The 23,137-nt window shown below is 39.9% G+C and overlaps 1 protein-coding gene across 9 annotated transcripts in view; it reads right to left on the bottom strand.

Moving 5' to 3' along the window:
* The window catches only part of NAV2 (neuron navigator 2), a 408,453-nt gene that overhangs the window by 158,922 nt on the left and 226,394 nt on the right, over positions 1-23,137 (bottom strand). For all 9 annotated transcript variants that reach the window (XM_054826434.1, XM_054826435.1, XM_054826436.1 and 6 more), the window contains one exon: positions 3,189-3,306. In XM_054826434.1, the coding sequence (XP_054682409.1) occupies positions 3,189-3,306 (118 nt within the window). The remainder of the gene's footprint in view (positions 1-3,188; positions 3,307-23,137) is intronic.

The raw sequence follows: 23,137 nt of genomic DNA, 5'->3' as shown, positions 1-23,137 counted from the left end.
TTCAGCAAATGACATTCCATCAAGTGCATGAACAATTATAATCAGAACAAAAGTGTTTCAATAAGCATTCTACAGAACAAAATTGGCTATGTAAGGATGGCTAAAACACCCTTACAAAAAAAAAAAAAAAGTCCAGGCACTCCTTGACGATGAATTAAGCCTTCTGTCACAACCTCAGCAGCTATTCTGCACTATTCAGCACTTTAGGCATACCCTTGGACATTAGATTACTTTTTCTTGAATGTATGAATGAATATCGTTCAATATAATTCATACATTTGCATAGGAATTGTCACCTGCAGCTTTTAACTGAACTCAAATATCAGTAAAATAAACCTTCGTGTAATGTCCCACTCAAAATGTGACAGGAGTTATCACTAGAGGGAACTGCTAGGCTTGATCCCAAGATTCTGGTTTGAAATATAAACCTGTAAGCTTCCCCTGCAAATGTTACAGTACAAGCAGACAAAAGCTATACTGAGATGCGCACATGGTACTTCTTAGTGCAACTACTTTTATTTGGCTGAATAAGTATTTAACACTAACGCAATGTCTGCATTCCTATCTATAAAGCTTTTGTATCTGATCTGACTTCGGTTGTATTCGAGCAACTAAAATATTCCACAAAATATTCTGGGATATCAGTAGGAAAATTCCTGTCGGACCAGGTTAGCATCGATTCTAGGTCTTGAAAATTGAAGGTACTCACAGGAAACCGACAGTTTGATATACTACCAATTTCGGAGCATGCACAGACCCAGGATATCTGCATTCATGAATTTAAATATAGCTACTATATTTATATGGCATTACTGAGGCATATATTATTTATGCATTCTTTTACAGACTCATAAATTTTGAACTGAAATAAACCAGAATGCTATGAACGCGTTTTAATTGACTTGCAAATAGAAAAAACCCTGTCATCATATAATGCTTCTATATTATCATTAGCAGTTTTGAAGTCTGAAGTTTATCTCCTCTGAAGTCAAACGCAGTGACATTTGGTTTCACGTCTTTTTAGCTTTTCTCCTTGCTTGGATGCTAAGGGAAAAGAACTGCCTAGTTATTACTAAATTTAAAATCTTCTTTTCTTAAATAGGCAGCTATTTCGCTTAAGAAGGGTAAGCAGAAAGGATTGCAATCACCGTCTCTGTATAATCGTTAACGCTTATGGAGTCTTCATTAAATAACCTAACTAGATTAATTCTTTTTGCAGTTTTGGATATTAAGTACCAATTCAAGATTCAACATCTGTGATGTAACTCTTGGATTATGAACACACAGAAAACCCTGTATCACTAATAATTAAACCTGAATCAATTCCAATGACTTTGAATAATCTTCAGGTACTCCAGGCACATGACAAAAAGGAGAAAGGATCTTCATGGCTGCTTTTACATATGGCACACAACACCATAAAAACTCTAAACCTCTCCTACACTGCACATAGCTTTCCTAGCATGCAGTCTTGTTTGGTAGAAAAAAAGAAAAGGTTGTATTTCGCAGGCTACAGTTAAAGCTGCCTCTAGTTGGGAAAGTTCTCACCATCTTTGCGAGAACGAGACGCAGCATACCCAAGGCCATACACGCCAGATACAAATGACTTTCTTCATTGTTAATTTGGAGGATTAAACGGAGTATGTTTAAATATGAACTTTGTTTCACATGGAAAACATTCTCTGAAAGTTAAATCTTTCACCTTGTACTTTAACATTTGAAAGCTTGCAGACTTAATCTTAAATATTAGCCAAAAGGCAGCTCTAAGAATGGCTAAAAAAAAAAAATGCAAACGTGAATCAAAGCAAAATACAGTATGCAATATTATTTCTGCATATATTAAAGGCGTTAATTTGAATTTCATGAGAGTTTTCACAAATCAATACTCAAATGGCTACATTTAAATACTTGGTACTACCGGGTTCACATTTGGATGGGGGTATTCTCAAACGTGTGTTCTCACACAGAAGTTTTCCACAACAGCATTAACGCAGGGTAGCTAGATATGCACACCTAACTGTTCCTGGGTTTCCAAAAATTTTCCCTAGTAAAGGAAACAGATACAGTATGATGGAGCGTTGTTCGTAATGAATACCTGTCCACACACAATCAATTCACGGCTTGGTTTTACGCATCTGCAGCTGTCTGGCAGGTCTGCAGAATGCTACTGAGATATAATCTTGCTCTACAAACACCAAGACAAAAATCTTTTTGATGTATTCCAGTGCAGCTCTAGCGGAGTCATCGGAACAATGCCTCGCAATTTCATCCAAGAACAGGGCTTGCAGATTTGTACTTTAAATCAAGGAACTAGCTCGTTCACAGCATCGCAAACATATAAATATGCACACACTGATATCTTGTCACTTCACTGCTGTCATCTTCATTTGCATCTCAAATCCTTCAGTTTGCTTCTAACAACAGTCATCCTAACTGCCATTAGCAGGCTTTCCCATTCCATCCATCTCCATTGGCCCATGCATGTGTTTTGTGTCATCCCAAGTACCAGATGGATGAGCCTGTGAAGGAACTAATGAAGGATCCAGGCCCAAGGGGAGAGGCAGAATATGTAGCTTTACACAGGGCCAATGGAGACAATTGTATAGAACCTTTGTTATCTACGAATATTAGTGCAAACTGAGGGAACTAGAGGCTTTATAGACTATATTTGAGATTTGTCCTAATGAGAAGTGATTTTCCTTATTTGAAAACTCATTATGAAAGATTTCCTTTCTTCTGCCACAGAAAAAATACCCCTCCTCCTTTCCTAGCTGCATATATGGATTTTCCAAATCCAACTGGAGGCAGGAGGTTCAACACAGCAGGCCAGTATCACTGTGAATTATGTTCAGACCAATCCCTAAAAGGTATCAGAAACAGAGATAGTGAAGGCTAACAGCATCCTAGCAGCAAAACATCCCTCCTCAGTTGCTTTTTTAACATTCAGCTGTATGGAGCAATAATGCTGTGTCAAGAGATCTTATCAGCAACATCAAATATTTTTCCACTGTGCTTTAAGACTAGGCTTTATCAAATTAATTAGCAAAGTCTCTGAAGGAAAATTATCTACATAATTCCATGCAGTTGGATGGATTTTCCCCCCCTCTCCGTGTTTATGTAGAAGATAAAGACAGCGAATTTCTGAGCGAGTTGGTGGGTACCTGGTATGCAAAGAGAAAGTCACTCACCTACAACCTGGATTATTTCAGCTAGTAAGACTCCATCAGTCACATCTTGCTGTAGATCCTTTATCAATCTCTTGTGACCAGATTTTGCTAGATAGTGATTAGCCCAATCCGTATAAATCTGTCAGGAGAAAGATAAACAAAAATGACTTGTTAGGCATAACATCAAACTTAAAAATGAGAAATCTTTCTTTGTCTCAGTATCTGAGAGGCTGATTTAAGATCAGTGGTTTTTTTGCTCTTTGAAACAAGTCAAGAACATTAAAATTCAAGCATTGCGCAGATCAAATCATCAGCTTATAGTATAGTATGGCTTTTCCTATTCAGAAATCTGACATAAAAGCTCACAGAAAATGATAGGAAACTCCTGAAAACACGTTACAGCTCGAATGGATCATCAGGCGGTAAGGTAAATGTTCTATGGCAGTCACAAGTGTGTAGAAGAATTTTCAATTTCCACCCAAGTATTTTTTTGCATTTTTCCCTTTGATGTTTCTTCTTTACATCTGTTACTGAGAAATTTTAAAGATTCTTTTCCAAGACCCACTACTGGTAGATATTAGCTATACAGCAATTTCATTTTGAGAAAACTCTTTTGTTACATTGCTCAACAAGCCTTTAAAGGTCTTAAAAATCTACCAACTCTAATAAGTTCTATCTCACAGGTTAAATAGGCCTACTAAATTGATTTTAATCTCTCATGCAAACTTCTAACCGTTGGAATTTATTTTAAAACATTATCTGAAAACTGAGCAAACATAACCATCAAAATCTCTCTTCAAGTTGCATTAAGTACTGCCCGCCACATGCTAGCACAACTTATCCAAGTTATCCAGAAAACTTACAAAAGCTTTTCATGCTAGGTTATCAAAACAATAAAGGAAAAATACTTCATTAGGAATTTCTGCCAATGAATTAAATAAGGTGTCTTGTTCTTGGTATAGGACAAAATTTAAGGGAAGACTTTTTTTTTTTTTTTATAGGATCTGTTTATGTTCCAAAGACATAAAAACAACTAAATATCAGGATTTTACCTTTTCAATACCCAGATAAATATTAAGGTTCGCCCTTATTCTCAAGAGTGTCTAGCATATTAGAGATACATTCATCCCAATTCAGTCTATCAGTAAGCAGGAGTAGATTCAATCTCCTTTCCAGAGCACGACCCATGCCAATCCTCCACAGTCCCTATAAACCACCACGTGCTGTGGTTGGTTTGTTGGGTTTTTTTCCAAATTAAAGCAGTATGCTGGTTTCAAATGCTCACACAAGCATGCGCCCGAGCCATGCAACCCCCTCCACGTCATTGCATATCAATGCAGAGCCTTTAAATTACTAATATCACCGAGCATGGCCGTGGCTACTAATTTCAGAAGCATCTTCAGCACCACATTGAAAATGCAAGGCTTATATCCTCCTCCTTCACGGGAGTCAAAAGCCAACTGCCAAGGCTAAGAGTCAAGTATTTGCCACACGGGACAGAGGAACCTGGAAATAATATGAGGACTGTAATTTCCTGCTCCTCTTGCACTTGCTGGTTTGATGTTAATATGATAAAATGAAGAACAGATATTTTGACTAGAGTTATTTTGGTTATAAAGTCTTCATTCTTTATTTTTTTTCAAACCTGTAAAACACTGCTGGTAGCAGCAATGAACAAATCACTCAAAATCTGAAACATATGTCCCTATTTTCCATCATTTGTCCTCTACTTTCATGTTCAGAGCAGCAGGATGTGCATTTCCTACTCTGCCAGTGTCACGGACTTGAACAGAAAAACACACTAGAACACCTCCATGAAAAAAAAAACCAGAGCTGAAAAACATCTCAATGAAATAAATGCTGAGTACACCAGTGATTTCCCTAGCTGACTGAAAAAAAAGAAAAGGAAGAAAACCCCCACAAACCAGACATTGTGTTCCTTAGCTCCTTTTACAATAAAACATTTTCCATAACAGGAAGATATTTTAAAATAAGATCCAGCAACTTCAAGGAACTAGGATTGCCCACCTATTCTTCTGCCACACGGTTCTAGCTTGCTGATCTGCAAGCAAAAAAAGTAGGAGGAAACAGGGTGAAAACTACTTCAGTCACAAGCACAGGGGTCCACACACACCCCTACGCCGTTAACTGCAATTTACCTGACCAGCAACTTATCGAACGGAATAACTGAGTTTCCCTTAATGGGAGGGCTGTGATAAATGTCCCAGTTTATCCCAGAAGGACTTCCAGTAAACATAAGATTATATTTCGATGCATCGCCTCCAGCCTGGATCATTTCCGTGATGCAGACCATCGTGCAACCAAACGCTTGGACAAGCCCTAGAGTTAAGGCAACACAGGAGCAGAGAGAAAATAAGTGGAGCAGACCCCTCCTGGCAGAGCCTGAAATTACAGCATCAACAAGACCTTGAGAGCTAGTTAGGCTGGATTTTTAAGTCAGACAACTTGGCAAATGCATGGCTGGCATCGCAAACCTGCTATTTCATAGCCGTTTCCTACTGCGCTAATTCCTGCTGCATCCAGGAACTCCAGCCCTTACATTCATACCCTGTGAATAAACACAACCGCATCAAAGAAAACCCTAACTCCTCTACCAAATCCTCCTGGTAAAGGAGACAACTTGAAACTCGCCCAAATACCCCGCTGCCCGATTCACTGTCTCCGATAACACATAAAGAGACTCCCTCTGTTGGCAAAATATTCGTGTAACCCCTACCTTGCGTGCTGAAGTCAACGTCTGCGTGTGGTATCCAAATTGCAAGCAGAGCTTTTATGCTCATTGCAAAATATTCCATTAAATGCCTCAATAATGCGTACCAGTATGGAGAAAATATTTGTTTCTGGGTTATTGAAGGGTGTGGAATATTATTTCATTCAAATAGGTGATTAGTAAAGCCTTTTGCAGGAAAATACAGATACAATAAATCTATGCTTCTCTTAAAAACTTTATTATACGACATTATTTTGCAATATGCATAAAGTGTAAAATTTTTTTTGTTTGTTTTTAAACTGGCTGGGCTATATATTCACAAGCTCTGGAGCATTCTTATGGCTGCGCTATCACCCAAGCATATTGTAGTAGCTCTTTATGGTCACTGCTCATTTTTATGGCATATATTAAACTAATTATGGAAACTTTCCAGGATGTTTTCAAAACCTGTTTGTTGCAAGTCTTTGTAATGTACTACACAAATAGGATTCCTAATGTTTCTTTTCCTTTTCCATACAAACAAGTGAAAAAAAAATATAAGCGTACAATGGTTGCTATTTCTAGACACATGAAAAGTGTTTCAAAGCACATAGTGTTTTCAAATGCTTAAAACTAGGCAAATAATTGGGAAAACAATATTAAAAGAACTAGGAAAAGGAAAACACTGCTGAGAAACTTTCCATTCATATATGCCTAACTCTGCACGTGAATTTTGAGCGTGTGCAGGTATTTTCAGCAAACAGGTTACAAAGTCACATGTTTGAATAGTCACATGAAAATAACCTGAACAGTCGCCGAATTAAAAAGTACAAAATGACTCTCCAGTGATTTCACACAGTATGAAAATCATTGGAAGTAGCTTTTAGTTAACAAAAACTCAAGCGAACAGCATGATTTGGGCATTATCACAATAAGCAGGTCTTTGTGCCTGAGACCAGTCAGTTTAATGTTTAACTCCGGTCTAAGTTCTGGCTGTTGTTAAAGGTGGACTCAGCTGCTTGCTAGCTTTTTTTTTTTTTCCTCTCTGTAGTCTATGATTCTAAGAATCCAATTATCTGAGAACAAATTAAAAACAAATGTGAAAGATTTTTTTTTTCCTTCTTCTCTCTTCCTACCTCCCCACCGCCCAATCCATCAGGTTTGAATTAAGGGCATTACAGGTAAATATTGATTTTGGAAATACCCAGTACACTATGACTCACAGCTAAAACACTATTGCGCAAAGTTGCAAGGTTTGGAGGGGAAAAAAAAAAAAACAAAACCAAACCAAAATTCTAAAGCTTCTGTAAGCTGTCTGTAAAGAAAAAGGCCTGCAGATCAGTACGTCTTCAATCAGTAAGAACATTTCATTTTGAAATTTAGCGGGATTTTTCCCCTTCCCCTTTCCTTAGCCTTATACCTGCCTGTTCAGAGCACATTTCAGATGAGAGGGGTTTGAAGGGCAGAGGGACCTTGCTTTTCCAGCTGGGAAAGACTTCTGCGCTTTCTTGTCACTTTGAGTTTCCAGTAACATTCCTGACCGTTCTGAGCGACCAGGTCTGTCGCACCCAGAGCGCACCTCAGACCACCTGCACCGTATTTTAATACTGAATCAATGGGAAAAGGTGCTTTTCGCAAAACGGGTTGTTTATTTGAGACCTCACAGCTACCACTACGCACTTGGGGAGGGCTGAAGAACATACTGACCAGGAAAAAGTAAAACCCCTGAAGCTTCTGTCCACTTAAAAGTAATTCATACAGCCTTTTTAACCTTGGAAAAAAACAAAAAGCCAAATAAAGTAGATTTTGCCTAACTAGCCATAACAGTCTGAAGTTGGCAACTCATACCACAATATTCCTTCCACAGATACCATTTTGGAGGCAACAGGCTGATATGTGGGTGCTCTGACATGCTGATGGGCAGGTTCTTCTTGATCTGCTGGCAGATGGGGCCAAACACAGCATCCGTAGGACTCTCTTCCTCTGCTCCCGTAGGCAGTCAGACCCAGGAAACAGAGCGTCAATAAAGTCACGAGAGCAATGAATGCAGGAAGACCTTTCGGAGATCATAAAGGAGACCTGCTATATGTCCATGGAGCTGCAGTCAGATTAAGGTGCCAGGTATTATCATGTACTCCAGGGTCTCCTTTAATTGGAGTCCGGTCCCAAATGGGAACACAAGAACTACCCAATGCTTTTTGCCTCCCCATTGGTATTCTGAAATGTGCTCGTTATGAGAAGGAAAGGGCTCACACAAAACTACTTGAAAAGCATTTCTCTCTTCTATGCAAGTAAGTAGAAAATACGCCTGAACCTCTTCCTTGTTACTCATTTCCACAAAAAAATCTAATTATAATAAACGCCCAAGTACATTTTCAAACCTTTCTTTCCCTCCCTGACCACATCAGTTCCTAACTAATCAGACTCCAATTGTTTTCTTCCAATAATTATTGTGAATCAGGCTCTCGTGAATTCGTTAACAGCTGAAGAGTATCTTTTTGACATCTCGTACCATAATTAGAGCTGAGCAAGGCTTTTTCTGTGATTGAATAGCAGGGTTAGTCACACTGATGAACTCCATCAAAACACCCATTACAGTGCAATGCCTGTACTGCTGCTAACCAAACCACGCTGGCCTACTGAAGTTCACCAGGGGGGGAAAAAAACCACCCCAGAAACCTAAAAATAGACGCAACATACCGAGATGATCTTATTGGGAATGCCTGCACTTGTTATAATGCTATATGGGGGGAGGAAAGCCCATCAGATACTCATTGCTGCCCAGTGTAATGGGGTTTACACACGCAGTGGTGTGGAATCGCAAATTTTGACTGGTAACATTAATTGCAGTCTCATGCCGATCCATGCGACGCTCCAATACAATGACCTTATTAATAGATATCACGCTGCTAAGTCCAGAGGTAAATAGCTGAAGCCAAAGTCTTCGCTGAAAAACTCATCCCTCGGAAGCATCTTGGCTCCAAGGGAGCACCCTGGCGATAAACAGCTATTTTGAAAGTGCACAGAGATTACAGCCCCGACAATAACACAGCTGATGTTTTGCTGAGTTACTGGCAAAAGGACAACTAAGAAGCACATGGGAAAAAAAAAAAAAAGGAAAAAACATTTTAGCAGCATTTGTCACAGACCTTTTATCAGACATTTCTTAAAATTTGTGGCCTTACTTGCCCCCACATACTTCCTAAATCCTATAGAAAGTTTGCATCTGTACACCTGTACCATGACACAAATCCTAGTAAAAGGACAGTGCCGGCTCTTCTAGAACAAGTAAAGCTTTGCGTTGCTAGCCAAAGGACTGTTTGGGGCTTTTTTTCCCCAATTTAATTCTTGCAAGAGAAAAAAAAAGAGGCTTAAAAAAAAAAAAAGCAGGGCACAGAATAACGTGTGCCCACATTTCCCCATGCGAAATAAAAGGTATTATAGTGGGCTTTGAGGAAAGAGTTCTGCCTGCTCCTTTTCTTTAAGAATACCGCTAAAGGTACGTAGAGAAGCAAAAATACACTGTCCTTCGGGATGCCCACGAGTCCCCAGCGATGCCCAGCTCAGAGGGAGAGGGGACCCGGGGGGTACGCAGCGAATGGCGAAGCCGGCGCAGACACACCAGCCTTAGGCTGCATCTGTCTCCTCTCTGCTCAGAGATACTGGAAGCGCCCTCAGAGTGAGGATGGAGCCTGGGGACGTGGTCACTCCATCCTACCAGGCACCACTACTAGCAAAAAGGGAGGAAACCACCAGAAACTCCAAGTTGGAAGTGACGATGGACCGGATTGCAGGTGGACTCCTGGTAGGGAGGTGAGATGGGAAAATGACCTTCCTGAAAGGAATCCACACATTTGCAATCCCCTAAAAAGAGTTGCCAAAATAATTAGCTACTAATTAGCATCTAATATGCTGCCAGTAAACTACCATCAATTATCTTAAGCGCTGGAACTTTCCAGTTATCATCGAATAATGGGAACACAGCTGTAACCAACTGAGGGTCTGGTTCCCACTTCTCTGGGGAGACAGAGGAAACTATGCTTTTTTTATTATTATTGAAGTGCAACTAAATGATTTCTTCTACTCACATGTGCAAGCGTTTGTTGGAACAGCTTTAAATTATTAGTCAGTTGGTGGGAGGTATTCTGCTGAATATTTCATTTTACTGGACACTTAGGTACTACATTAACTACCCTTTGGAAGCTCGAGACATGGGTAATTTAAACGAACACCACCGGGACTATTTATTTCTCTCTCTTTAAAGCCTTTTTCCCAACTGGGGAGAGCTATTCCGATGCATATGACTACTATTCAAAAGCAACGGGCTGACTCACAGCACATACAGCATGTGTGTAAATTTGAGCACGCCTGCAAGCCTTTCCAGTAATAGAGCCTCAGGTCGCCCACACGCCAGGGCAGGTGCTGCTGCCTCCGAGTCTGGGTAAAGCAAATCTTTGGTGGATGCTAAACAAGTAATATGCTTTAAATTGCCTAGCCGGCACCTTTCTTACTCTTACCCTACCGAATATTGTACTACATTTAAGAAAAGAGCTATTTTCTTTATTTCCCCCCAATTGTACAGTTTCTGAACCCCATTCTTGACAGGGGCTGCCTACACAGAGGAGTAAACGTTTCGTACCAAAGCAACATTTTCCTACGCACCAGCTAGAAGGTGAAGCACGGCCAGCAATTGTGCTGGTATCCGGCGAGCCCCGCTCTCAATGCTCCCATTACACACGTGTGCCACATACAAATCCCCTTCAAGCTGGAACCACACACTAAGCCAAGCAGGTGGCCGCTCTCTTATTCCCCCTTGCAAAACGTTTTAAGTCCTGAATAGATTTGAGATTACGTTCACACCTGCATCAATTTCTTTGCATATCCAGAAGTGAAATAGAGTTCAGTTTGCCGAGCTGATCAGCAAAACCCATTCCAAGTCATGTTTGGCTACAGTGAATCAACTGATTTGATCTCACGCCAACAAAACATAATTGACCTCAGAGAACAAGAGGAGCAAACATACTATTTTTTTCCCCCAGCGTTTTCTAAAGTCACCTAAAGCGCACACCAAATTATTTTCAAATATCACAGTTCTCATACATGAAATAAACCCAGTTACATCTACTATCACACACAAATAGCAACAGAAAAAGCCTTATCTGGAAAGGTGATACATTTCTACTCCGAAGAGAAACCACAGAAAATCTTAAGAAGCTGCAGAAGAAAGGGGTAAAAAATAGAATAAAAAAAAAAAAAATCACTTCTGAGGCTGAAGTTAATTACTGTTCAACAGCACCGCTGCCGTTAGCAAGGAGCCAAGAGCTGCTTACTGATTTATAATGGTCACAGGAAAATTTACTTCTCCCACGAGCAGGGACCTGAAAGTTGGTACTACTTATTGGCATATTTAACATGAGCCTATACTGCTCGAGTCCAGCTTGCTCTTCCTTCTCAAGGGGTCTACAGTTAAATGATGATATCTACACTGGCATGTGAAGCTTGGCTGGTTAATTTTAGCTGGAGTCACACATGCTCGGTGCTCAGATTTCTTGCACTGTCAGATTTTACAACTCCCGCCCCTCCTGCAGCTCTTCCCCTCCACCCCCACTGCTCCCTTCTCGCACTCCTGTCCCTAACACAGAGTTTCAATGTTTCACATCTAACAGGATCAATATATTCTATATACACACACTCCTAAATAATGAAGCTATTTCCAGCAAGCATAAAGTTTGGCAGGTCTTTTGTATCAGATGCTGTAAGCATTAAAAGACAATTACTAAAAAAAAAATTGTTGTTTTTGTTTGTTTAATTGTTGTTTTGGTTTTTTTACACAATGAGAAGACTTTCTACCCACTATAAAGACAACCCCCTTCATCTAAATGCTCCCAAGTCTGTGGAAATTTATGCTCTGAACAGAAATCAAACATTTTGCATGCCACAAAAATCCAGATATATCCTTTTTTTTTTTTTTAAATTTGGAGCATTCACAATATTGATCAAATGTTTGTGTTTGTCTATCACAGCTGCAAGCTGAAAAGCATCAGGCTGAATTAGACCTCGAGCAGACACCTGCAGAACCTGCCTATTTTCCTGGTACAGCCAGCAAGGGCTGCCTGCCCTCTGGCAGGACCCCACCACGTACAAGTCACCCCAAATCCCACCGTCTGACCATGCTCCTGGCATTCCTTAAAAACACAGAGAATTGGCCCTTGTAAGCTGCTTTGCTTGAATTTTTTATATTACAAAACCAACGTTGCCAATGTTGACAAGGTGAGAAGCGATGACTGCTTCACCTCCCCTCTTGCCAAACTGAAGGATAGATGTCTGACATTTTAACTGTTTATTTTTCAAAAGGCACACTTCTGCCAGAGTAAAATCTATACGGGTCTTTTAACTGCTCCATGAAAAGTAAATACCCTGGTAGCCACGCTGTCTCCACATCAGCTCTCCCCTCCAGCAAAGCCCACTCGCCGCCAGCCGAGGCGTGTGTTTGTTTTGGGGAGGTGGGGGACGAACAGGGCTTTGATGGAGTTTGAGGAGAACATAACATACCGCGACTATCCGAGACGTGAAGTAGCCGCTTTACCTGCGTAGCGCTACGTGCTGCCCCTCCGACGTGCCCGGGAACGCTCAGCTGTGCTACGAGCAACAACTCCGCTAATGCAAAGAGAGGCGCTGGTTGAGCGCGAGGAGGAGGGAGGTTTGCTCGTGTTCCCCCCAAAAAACCCTGACCGTTGAGGAACGGAGAGAGCTCTGACTTCAGGCAGCTACAGTCTTAAATAGAGCTGTCTGCTATAAGCATCTAACCCTACAATACTCAACGTGGTCAGTTCCCAAAACTCAATGTAATTTTGGCACACTTGGCCTGTTACAGCAAGTAAGTCTTCTAAACTTTTCTAATGAAGACCGACTCATTTTCTCTATTTGGAGAAGGTGTGACAGACTGTTCCAAACAGCTGCTATAATTTCATTGCTATTTTTCACCTGGGGTCACAAATCCATAGAGCTTCAGTATGATCTCCTCTGGGCAGATGGCCACATACAGGGTCAAAGCAGACAAACGATCACTGCGGCATTGGACCCTGAGAAAGAAAGGGGAAGGAAAATTCTCCAAGAAATAACAATCTGAAGAGGGCTGGAAATGAAACCTGACTAGCATCTTAGGCACAAACTCATTCCTCTATTCCATTTTCTCTTGATTGCTTAGAGGATTAATTCACCAAAACAACATGCACAGTTGTGAAGCAACTCCAAATGAAAGGATAATTAGTCTCAAAGGCACACGACTCTGAACCATTTGAACTCCTAGCGATGTGTGAAGATGAAAGTTATCTGATCCAAACAGCGAGGCCAGAAACATTACAAAGGCTTTTCTTAATCTTTAACAAAAGCAATTTGCTGTAGGGATTAGGGAATTATAGAAATTGGCCTTTGTCTCACCCAGGAGACCAAATCCTTGCCTTCTTTTAGCCAAGAAGGACAAGACAGCATTCCCTTTTGGGTCAGCTTAGTGCTTGATTGAAAAAATTGAGTCTTCAAAACCAGAGGCTGTGTAGGTTCAGTCCATACCAACACTGCGAAGTCACCAGCAGCTCTCCTCCACTCCTGTAAACAGGATGCCTAATGCCACTCAAAACCCAATGAATCATCTGCACTGCCTTTCTCACTCTTTGAAACGTAATTTAGTTCAGTGTCCAAGATTTTTCACAGGAGGCAATGCTTCTGAAGTAGCCAGAAGTTGGTGAGAGGTAGTGCTCTTTAACGCCTGGAAGGACATAAAGCAAGATGTAACCAAGACATGGACGAAAAGTCAGCGCAAGCGAGCTATGAAAGGCCAACCACCTATTCATCGCTGTATCTGCCAGGCAAGACGAATGCAAAATCTGGAGATGGAAGGAACAAAAGGAGGAGGAAACGAGACCCAGACTTGAGGAAGCACTTGACCACACACTTTCTTCAAGCATGTATTCAAGTCTCAATTACTTAGCACACATTTAACTCTTCTGAACAGGAATGCAGTACTGAAGTTGGTCGTTACAGAATTACATATTAATTCCTTTATTTCTAAAAATTATTGACGGTAAGAGTAAGAATGAGAAGGGGCCAATTATCTAAGAGGTTTTTGTATATTCTACCCATGTTTCTATTTCTAATGCTCCTCGTGTTCTTGGGCGCTGTCAGAAGTGGGACAGTTGGCTAGACAAATCTTAGGTGTGACCTACTTTTGAAAGACCTATTTTTATTTTAAGCTGCATTTTTAAGATAGTGAAAAATACTTTGTGACAGCTGAGCATTAATTTGCGTGGCAAAGACTCGATCCCAAAGACACAGAAAAAGGCTAAGAATCTCAGAAGGCTTCAGCATCCCAATTACAGCCAGATTATGACAAGAGCTCAACTTCCACATAGCCATCAAAGTCAATGGCCAAATTTTCAGACGCTTTTTAAAAACTTGAAAAAGCACTAGATTTCCAGCACTTTAAAATCTGATCTTCACTTTTTGATGAGGAAGAGGGAGAAAGGAACACGTACGTGTATATATTTGCATCCACAGACAGATGGGGACACGCAGCCCACACAGGTGTCTGGCCCTAAATGCTTTGCTGAGGAGATCTTGAGATAAAATTCTTGCATTTGAAAATACTAACAACCGTTTCTCCATAGGTGGCAGCATTTCTGTTTTTGTTATGTCGTTTACTATATTGCTACACATTCTAGAAATCAAGCTACAGCAAAAACCTTTCCATATACCCAGGGATCACCAGGGTTTTGCCATATTTTACGCAAAAGAATAAGGTGCTCTTCATAAACTGTTACTGCTAAGTGGTTACCAAATCGTACAAGTTGGTTGTTTGGGTTTTTTTCCAAAACAAAAAAATAAAGTGCTGAATTAATTTCCACAAACATAACAAACCTAATCTAATCATCTTGCAGTTGGCCATCTGTTTCACAGATACGAATCTAACTGCATCTTCTACTGCCTGATAACTTTCTAAATTAAATTGCCTGTGATGACCCTGCTTTCAGGTTAGTTCCTCCTGCTTCCATTTAAAGGGTTTGGAGTGTTTTCTATCTAATGATCCATATGCCAATTATATAGTTAGAAAACAATTGGTAAGGGCTAAAGCTGCACATTTGGCACCAGATGAAACTCAACTGTGCAGAGAAGGGCAGCATCCCCACCTATGATGGAGACTAAGGGAATGGAGGAAGAAGAAGTGCTAAAGTACAGAGGTTATGGTGAAAACGCCTTAGATCCCCATTCTCCACTACAGTCTGCGTCACAAAAACAGAGACCTTTTTGTACATTTACGAAGAATTGAAGACATACCCCTCCTAACAGGAAACAGCTAGCCTCTGTAAGTAATTAGAGTTTACAGCTATATAAAAGGATGAGTATTTTTAATCCCTACAGGCCATTTACAGACATGCTGGCCAAGACCCCAGTTACCAATTCACTGTCTTTGGGATGAAGAATGATCCTTCGCATGATATAAGAGGAAAATTCTGCTTCTTCATGCCTGACCTTATGCATCATTGGGGAAGGAGGGAGGCACACGCCCACCAAAGACAGTGCAGCCAGCATGGGCACTGCTGGAGGCAGGATGGACTCATGGACTCAGTAGACCATCGGCCTGATCTGTGATGGCAAATCCTATGCTCCTAATTAGAGAGGTTCACTAAAGTGACACCAGCCTATGCTTTCATTGATCTGGCGATGAAAATCAACGCTGTAGGCTTTTACTACAATTTCTGATACTGAACCTCTAACGTAGCCTTCTACACCAAAAAAAAAAAAAAAAAGAAAAAGAAAAAAGAAAATCCAGTAAAGTAAAATTTATAGCAGGCTAGCGATTAATAATTTAAAATGATATTTTATGGTTGATCAAGAAATGAAAGTACAGGCGCAATTCCCACAAGCACAGGGGGTTCAGGCATCTCCTTTTGAGAGCTTCCTTGCATAGCTAGCAGCCACTTAAAGGCCTTCTGCACCTTCCTCAAAAAAAAAATCATTCAAGCAAGGAAAATAATTTTTGCACTGCTCCTGAAGCTTTATTCAGAAATATATATAGAACAGTCCTTTAATAGTACTGCCATGAGGCAGATCAATTGTAGATTTCATCTATTTTCAGCACAAAGGATTTTAACATAAAAGATATTTAATGGGAATTGCTAAGTTTTGAACAGCATGACCTACCAGGTTGAGGCTTTTAGTTCCTTATAATCTCTGTCTATACATTCCTTTTAAAAAGGTGGACAGTTGAAATATGTCTATTATTATTAACAGTCTCTTAACAGTTATATGACAGCAAGGAGCTTGATCAAAAGACCTGCAAGCTCTGGAAAATTCAGGAAGCACAACGCAATGACAGCAGACTATGCTCACAGGGGCCCCCATTACTCAAGTTCCCATGTAATTTATGCACACCTACATAATCCCTTTCTCTGCTTGAGATCCTGCATTTAGTTCCCTATGGCAAGCCCTGCTTCTGCCTGAACACCTCCACCTAGGAAAGCATTACTCCAGCAAACTTATGTTCTTGAAATTAACTGAGGAACAGGTGTAATGAAAAGAAAAATAATATGGAATTTACAGGGAATAAACCACTCTAATTCATTGTGGTAATTTTACTGGGGTCCACAGATATTAAACATTTGACTTTTTTTTTTTTTCTGTAAAATCTTTGTAAAGTCAAGTTTTCCTTCAGACAAGAACATTCACTTTGATCCATGCTATAGAAGTGGTCAAATTTTCAGCACAGGAGGTAGGTTGAAGCACATCTACGTATGAAACAGAGTATGTTTTAAAGTAACATCAGATAAGAATACTGGCTTAGCTGCAGATAAAAATCAGAGCAATTTAGTGGTAATCATTCGGGAGGACAGAGCCTACCGGCATAGAAACAAGGCTTATAGACATCAGCAAAATCAGTTTTTCTTTTTTGCCTGGAGCAAAGCTTGGAGGAATGCAGAACAAAGAGCGTGCTGCTAGTTAAAAAAAATAAAGAAGAAACAAAAAAAGAAGAGTGTATGCACATACATACCCTAAAAATCTTAATTCAGAAATTAACCACAGAGATACCAATACTAGGAGGGAAAAAAACCCCAACAAACAAACAGCTATCAGGACTGGTTGTCTATTTTCCTGCTCAAACACAACTAATATTTACAGCATGACTCTCTCCAGTTCTTTGTCAACTACAGTTCAACCTGCATAATCTTAAAGCTTTAGAAATACTCCGAAAAAAGAAGAGGAGCAGAAGAAAGAAGAAAAAGTTGCAATAGCTGTTGTAGCACAACATTGAGATTTTAGGTTACAGGCTATTTTTTCCAAAAGGCAGGTTAAGAGCACTGTCTACAACTTGGAATTGCAGCAAATGAATTAAACCACAGGCAGATGGTTGAGTTGTGAATGAAATATAAAATTACTACTAAAACAACCTGTAAGGAAAAAACAGATTGTGTTTTTGTTTTGTTTGGTGGTTGCTGGTTTTTTTTAGAAACAGTGGCGATTCTACCGCAGAACTCCCTAGTACTATGATTTTTGCAGTGTTGTGTTTAACACCTTTGACAACACTTGTTCCAAGGTTTTTTATTGTGCGACCTCTTAATCACTACAACGCTATGGATGATCCATTTTAATCTCTACCAAAAACCTCACAGATATTTCTTGCAGGTGTTCTCCTGAGCCATCACTGTTGGGAATTCTCAAAGAGCAAGACTGCTCGACATTGAACTTTCACTCGTGATTGTATTTATGGCGGCCTCAGCAAAACGACAAATATATTTCAAAGAATATAATCTGGAGACACCCTGTGAGAATCAGAAGGATAGATTCAGGCAACTGACAATTCGTGTGTAGCTCCGTTGCAGCTCGGACATGGACATCATTTTAAGGACCTCATTGAGTTAAGTGACACTTAAAGACACGCATTAAAGGAGTACATGCTTGTCCCTGTCAGAGCAATTCTGACATAAATAATAAAGAAAAAGAAAATCCCACTGAACTATATAAGAGCTGACAAAGGCAGCAGCTGCTCTGCTCCATGGGGTAAATTTATATTTAGAGTAGGAGTTGGGAAAAATGGATCCTTCCAGAAACTGGGTTCAGTTCATCAGCTCTGGCCCCAATGTTATCTAGGAGACCCAAAGATTCTAGAAGAAACTTTAAGGAAATCAGAGCACAATTTCATTTTTAAAACATGAGAAGGATCTAAATTCAACAGGATTCTCACTGATTCCATTTATATAATGAAAACTAGATTGGTCAAACTTTTTTTTTTTAAAGTGAAATTATAAGGAATCTTCAAGCTTCAGACAACGAGGTCATCATGAAGTGACCATGGCCATGAAAAAAAATAAATCAGATTTAATTAACTCAAAACATATCAATGTCCTATCACCTTTAGCAATAATTCCATTTAAGATACAAAGCAGCAAATCAATATAGGTTTTCCATAAAGTGCTCTCAAGATTTCATGAAACCACCAACCTTTCAGTTTAGTGCCGTAACACCGGGAGCGGCTGAAGTGCAACTTCATGCTCACTGGAGGTTCTAGTACTCTGATGAAACTGTCTTCTTGTACGGGTTGTCCATGAAAATTATCCTCTGCCATTCTGATTTAAAAGGCACACTAAATAGCTCATTTGCAGTGATGATGGCCGTGCCAGACACTACCCCCAAAGGACTATTTTTCTGCCCTTAAAAAGTACATTCACGTTGACGTCCACAAACGTGTTCAGAAAAGTCACGCAGAGGTAGTTCTGAGGAACATGCAGAAACAGCAGGAACGAACACCGCCCAACACCCACCGTAAAGAATACTGATAAGCTGCTTCAGTAGTGCCTACAAAAGAAAGAGATCTCTCTCTCACGGTTCAGCAGTTCCTAGAGGTTTTGAAGGATGGATGCCATTAAGTCCCCAAACCTCATTTTATTATTGCATAAGGCAAAAATTTACTACCGCTACAACACAGCTGACCTAAGAAATAATTATTGAATATGAACTATCTTCGGCAATAGCTGGTAAGAATCGGGATTACTTTAAAATCAAACAGTCTTAGGCGTTGAGATTGTAGCCAGAAAATGAAAAAACCCAAAAGCATGGCATGGAATAATGCTGATGCTTGGTACCCTAAATCAAACTTAATCCGTCTCCATCAACGCACTAGCTAGTAAAACCAAGCAACAGCCTGAAGGAGAAGTTGTTAGCACTTGCCTGTTTTTTAAGGGGCAAAGTCTGTACAGTTTTATACGCTGACATTTGTCCAGGGTTTTGCAAACCAAATGCAGGAAGTTCTTACTGATTCAGTTCTGAATTAAACTTTTACGTATGATATAATTGCATTTAGCACATCTGTTTCTGTATTTCTACATTATCAATTTTTCCATTTTTAGTACAACTAGTAGTAAATAGCACATTAAAGTATCCCGACAACCTACATGAGTTAGTCTTTGTAGTGTTTTTAGCACTCATGTCTACTTAGTATGATCCTTTACCCTTTCTCTGTATAAACCATGATGTGACAACACTCAGGTAAGGATAAGCGAGAGCTTTGCAAATGCTTCAGGGACACCTGCTTCATGCTGCTGACATTTTCTTTTCCCAACTCTCTGCAGATGCTCATCTCAAAAACCAAATAACCCGAAGATCAGATTAGCAGACTGATATTTCCATGGGCGCAGCTAAGACTGGCAGACCTCATAGAAGTACTTACTAGCCCTGGGACCAGCCTCCCCCACCACCACCCCTCCCAGAAGGATTAAACACAATTAGCATCAGTTGTGTCTAACGAGTAAAGCAGATGTCTAACAAAGTAATAAACCTGTAATTTTTACATGGGGTTAAAAATAACCCCCTCCTTTCCAATATTTAGCAAATGATCCATGGGGCCCCAAATGCGTTGCGTACTGCTTTACGCTATCTCGAGACTCCCTTATTCTCTAATCAGTCAATTCATCGACAATCACTTGTCAGCAAAAAAAAAAACACAACAAAAAAGCTTGTTGAGCAAATGTCAGAGAACATTAAATTAACCAGTGGAAGATCAGCAATGAACAGCTGACACCAAATTGAACCCAACACATGGCCCCATTCACATTATTGTTAAACACATGTAACCAATCCTCCAACCGCTTCTACCTTCAAAATGACATTAAAGGATCTTTATTTTATAAAACAAAAAAAATTGCTTCAGAATGGACAGTAAGCCTAATATCAAGTACCACCATAAAAAATAAGCTATTGCTTTTATGCAGTTAGGATTCAAGGTATAAACCACATTTATTAAGCATTTTCTCTTTAGCTCAAAGTGATCCTCAATATATTTCCACGCACATCTATTTGCGTACAAAATGTATAATTTTACAGGAAGGCCTCCCAAGCACCCACTCAAGTCCGCATTAGATTTCCTGCCTGCTTTGTAGAGTCAGGTTGGTTCCCTCGATGAGGAAATAAATTCTGTTTGCAGTGGTACAGTGTTATCCCCTCATTAATTCCAGTCTTCAAAATAGATTATTCATATACGAAGACTGAAGGTAACATCTTAAATGGATCTTCTAATGTTGAAGTGGCCATCATTCCTCATCCAAACAGCTACAGCTCAAAATCACGAAATGACTCAGAGCCACAACACGCACATGTCGTATACCTTGGAAAGCCCAAGGGAGGATGTGATCTCAGGTGCAAGGAACACCAACCCTCCTAAGGTCCCACAACTCTCATGGGAAAATTAGCTGGGCTTAGCAGAACAGGTGGGTCCCCAAATGACCCAATGATTAACAGCATCCTCAAGCTTGTTTCTCCCAAAACAAGGATTTCAGATTGTCCCAACAGCACCCATGACAACATAGGCCTCCCCCAAGAACACGTGTGTTCTTCAGCCTTGCCGTGGACCTCCATGGAAAGAGGACTAGGCCCAGCAACTGGTGACTCCAGAGCAGAAAAACCGTGTACCACGCAATATAAATGCATTAAAGAAAGCAAGAAGCCTGACGGCTTTCTCTCCTGGCAGCAAAGGCCATTTCAGTGCTGTAGCTGTTAATCAGTTAATGACAGGTTATCTGGGGACAGAGATATATAGTTGCATGTTGATGTGGGGGCAGAGTATTTAATTACATATGTTCATTCTCTCTCAAAGGAAGAAGCCAACCAGGCATTATTTTCAATATTTTAAACATACATTGTTGAAATGACAGCAAAAGAACCACATCTTGCATGAGACTAAGGTGCCCAGAACAGCAGGTGTATTTTCTCTTCTTATTCCTTCAAAATAAAGTTTTCAGTCCTAAGTAAATCTCTCTCCTGTATCCTGTATATCCTGGATCCTCTCCTAATGGAAATTTTCCACTAGAATGTCTTAAATCAAAAATTAAAAAAAAATAAAAATCAAACAACAAATATTTCTACCTTCTAAATTCTAAAACACCTGTCTCAGAGCTCAGGAGAACAAGGTAGCACCTGTGTGGTTTTGGAAGCTACTGCCAGAACCCAGCGAGAATTCAGGTGATTCTTTGAAAATGCTGATCTTTTCATACACCCCATATTGAATCCAGTGGTACTCTAATTCTGAGCCCAGATTATTTACATGCATTTTGGTTGTTAAATAAAAAGACTTCTAAAGATTTTTTTAAAAAAGGAAACAGCCCTTAAAAAGAATTTGGCTCTGAATGATTGCCACGTGAAGCACAGAGCAGAAACCCAATTTGCTTTATAATGCCTGACTATTTCTCGGGTGACTGATGAACACATTACAACGTAGGCATGATGGCATATAAGATGCTAGAACAACGATACGCACCCAGCTAACTGAAATCAGACACTCGGGAGCACTCTTGAAGTTCTCTAGTACTTCCTTTAAAAAGATACCGATAAAAAAGATACACAACTACTTCTTAGTTCAGAAGCCTCTTTGAAGTACGATGCCCTTCCGCACCAAAACCATCTTCCGTCCTTCACTTTCACAGTAATTACCCTGAAGAAATATTTCACAAAAGCTACATAGCATCATTTTCCTTGGACAACAAATTAGGATCATTATAATAAAATCCCTTAACTGCCCAGATAATCTATAAAGAATTTATGTTTGTCAAATAAAACTGCACATTTCAAAATGAAAATGCGGATCCATTATGATAATAAACAAGCATATCGGAAGGGAATGGTGAATATTTGAAGTAAGACTTTTCGGACAGAAAGGCAGCACAGAAAACATCTGAGCAGTCACAGTCTCACCAGAACGGCCCTCATCATGAGCTATCTGCTAATAAAAAATGCAAGTACTGCTTGGCTGAGAGACCAAATGCTTATTCACATGGACAGTTTTTATGAATGTTAAGACACATTAAAGACCTCGTACAATGTCCTGGCAAGACTTCACCTGAAAAGTCTCGTACAGTTCTTGCCACCTGTGTTCAAGGAGGAGGAATTCAGGCTAGAAACAGTACAGAAAGGCACTTGGGAAATGAAAAAGTGTCTGGAAAAAGAAAGCTCTAAGAATTTGCTTTATTTAAACTTCACAGAGTGAGATGTTCTTTGCCTAGGAACATCGGGGAAGAGGAGCAAAACAGCTAAGAGACATAGTGGCAAAAAAACCCCCCAAATGCATATGAACAGGCGATGCGCGTGTCAAAGCAGATGAGGCTGGAGGAAAATTTTGGGACGGCTTGCCACAAAGAGTAAAAGAACGCAAGCCAATTCATGTTAAGATTTTATATCCACGAACATGGTGATATCCTTACATTCATCAGTACATTGTAATAATAAAGTCTGACGTTGATAAAAAAAATTTCCCTCTCTCTCACATGCTATTAAATACCCACCATCTGCAGCTAGCCCTCTGTGCTCTCCAATAAAGGAGAGTTAGCACGAACCCACGTGCCACCGGGAGTAAAAGAAATAATGAGGTTTTTAGAACAGTGTATATAATTTTTCATCTTCACTCAGCGTTCTGTGAGGGACAGAAGTAAATAAACTAAAATCAAGTTGCGCTCCCAAAAGGCATCCCATACTGGAACAGGAATGCTTTTTTGAAGGATAGCCTACCTCAAATCCCTTTCCGCTCTGTTTACTGCCATAATCACAGAACAGAATTAAACGAGGCTCAAATCTCTACACCTGAATTCTAAATTAAGGCAAACAGATTAAACTGGAATATTTCAGAAAGCCTAAACCTAGCAACATATATAGCACCTACATACATTTTTAGATTTGCACTTCTGAAGTTAAATTATATTTTCAAAATTGTACCTGCACTGAAATA

This window comes from Grus americana, chromosome 5, assembly GCF_028858705.1.
Source record: "Grus americana isolate bGruAme1 chromosome 5, bGruAme1.mat, whole genome shotgun sequence".
NCBI lineage: Eukaryota > Metazoa > Chordata > Aves > Gruiformes > Gruidae > Grus > Grus americana.
Note: the sequence above shows the minus strand (reverse complement) of the source record. Positions and strands in the feature narration are given on the sequence as shown.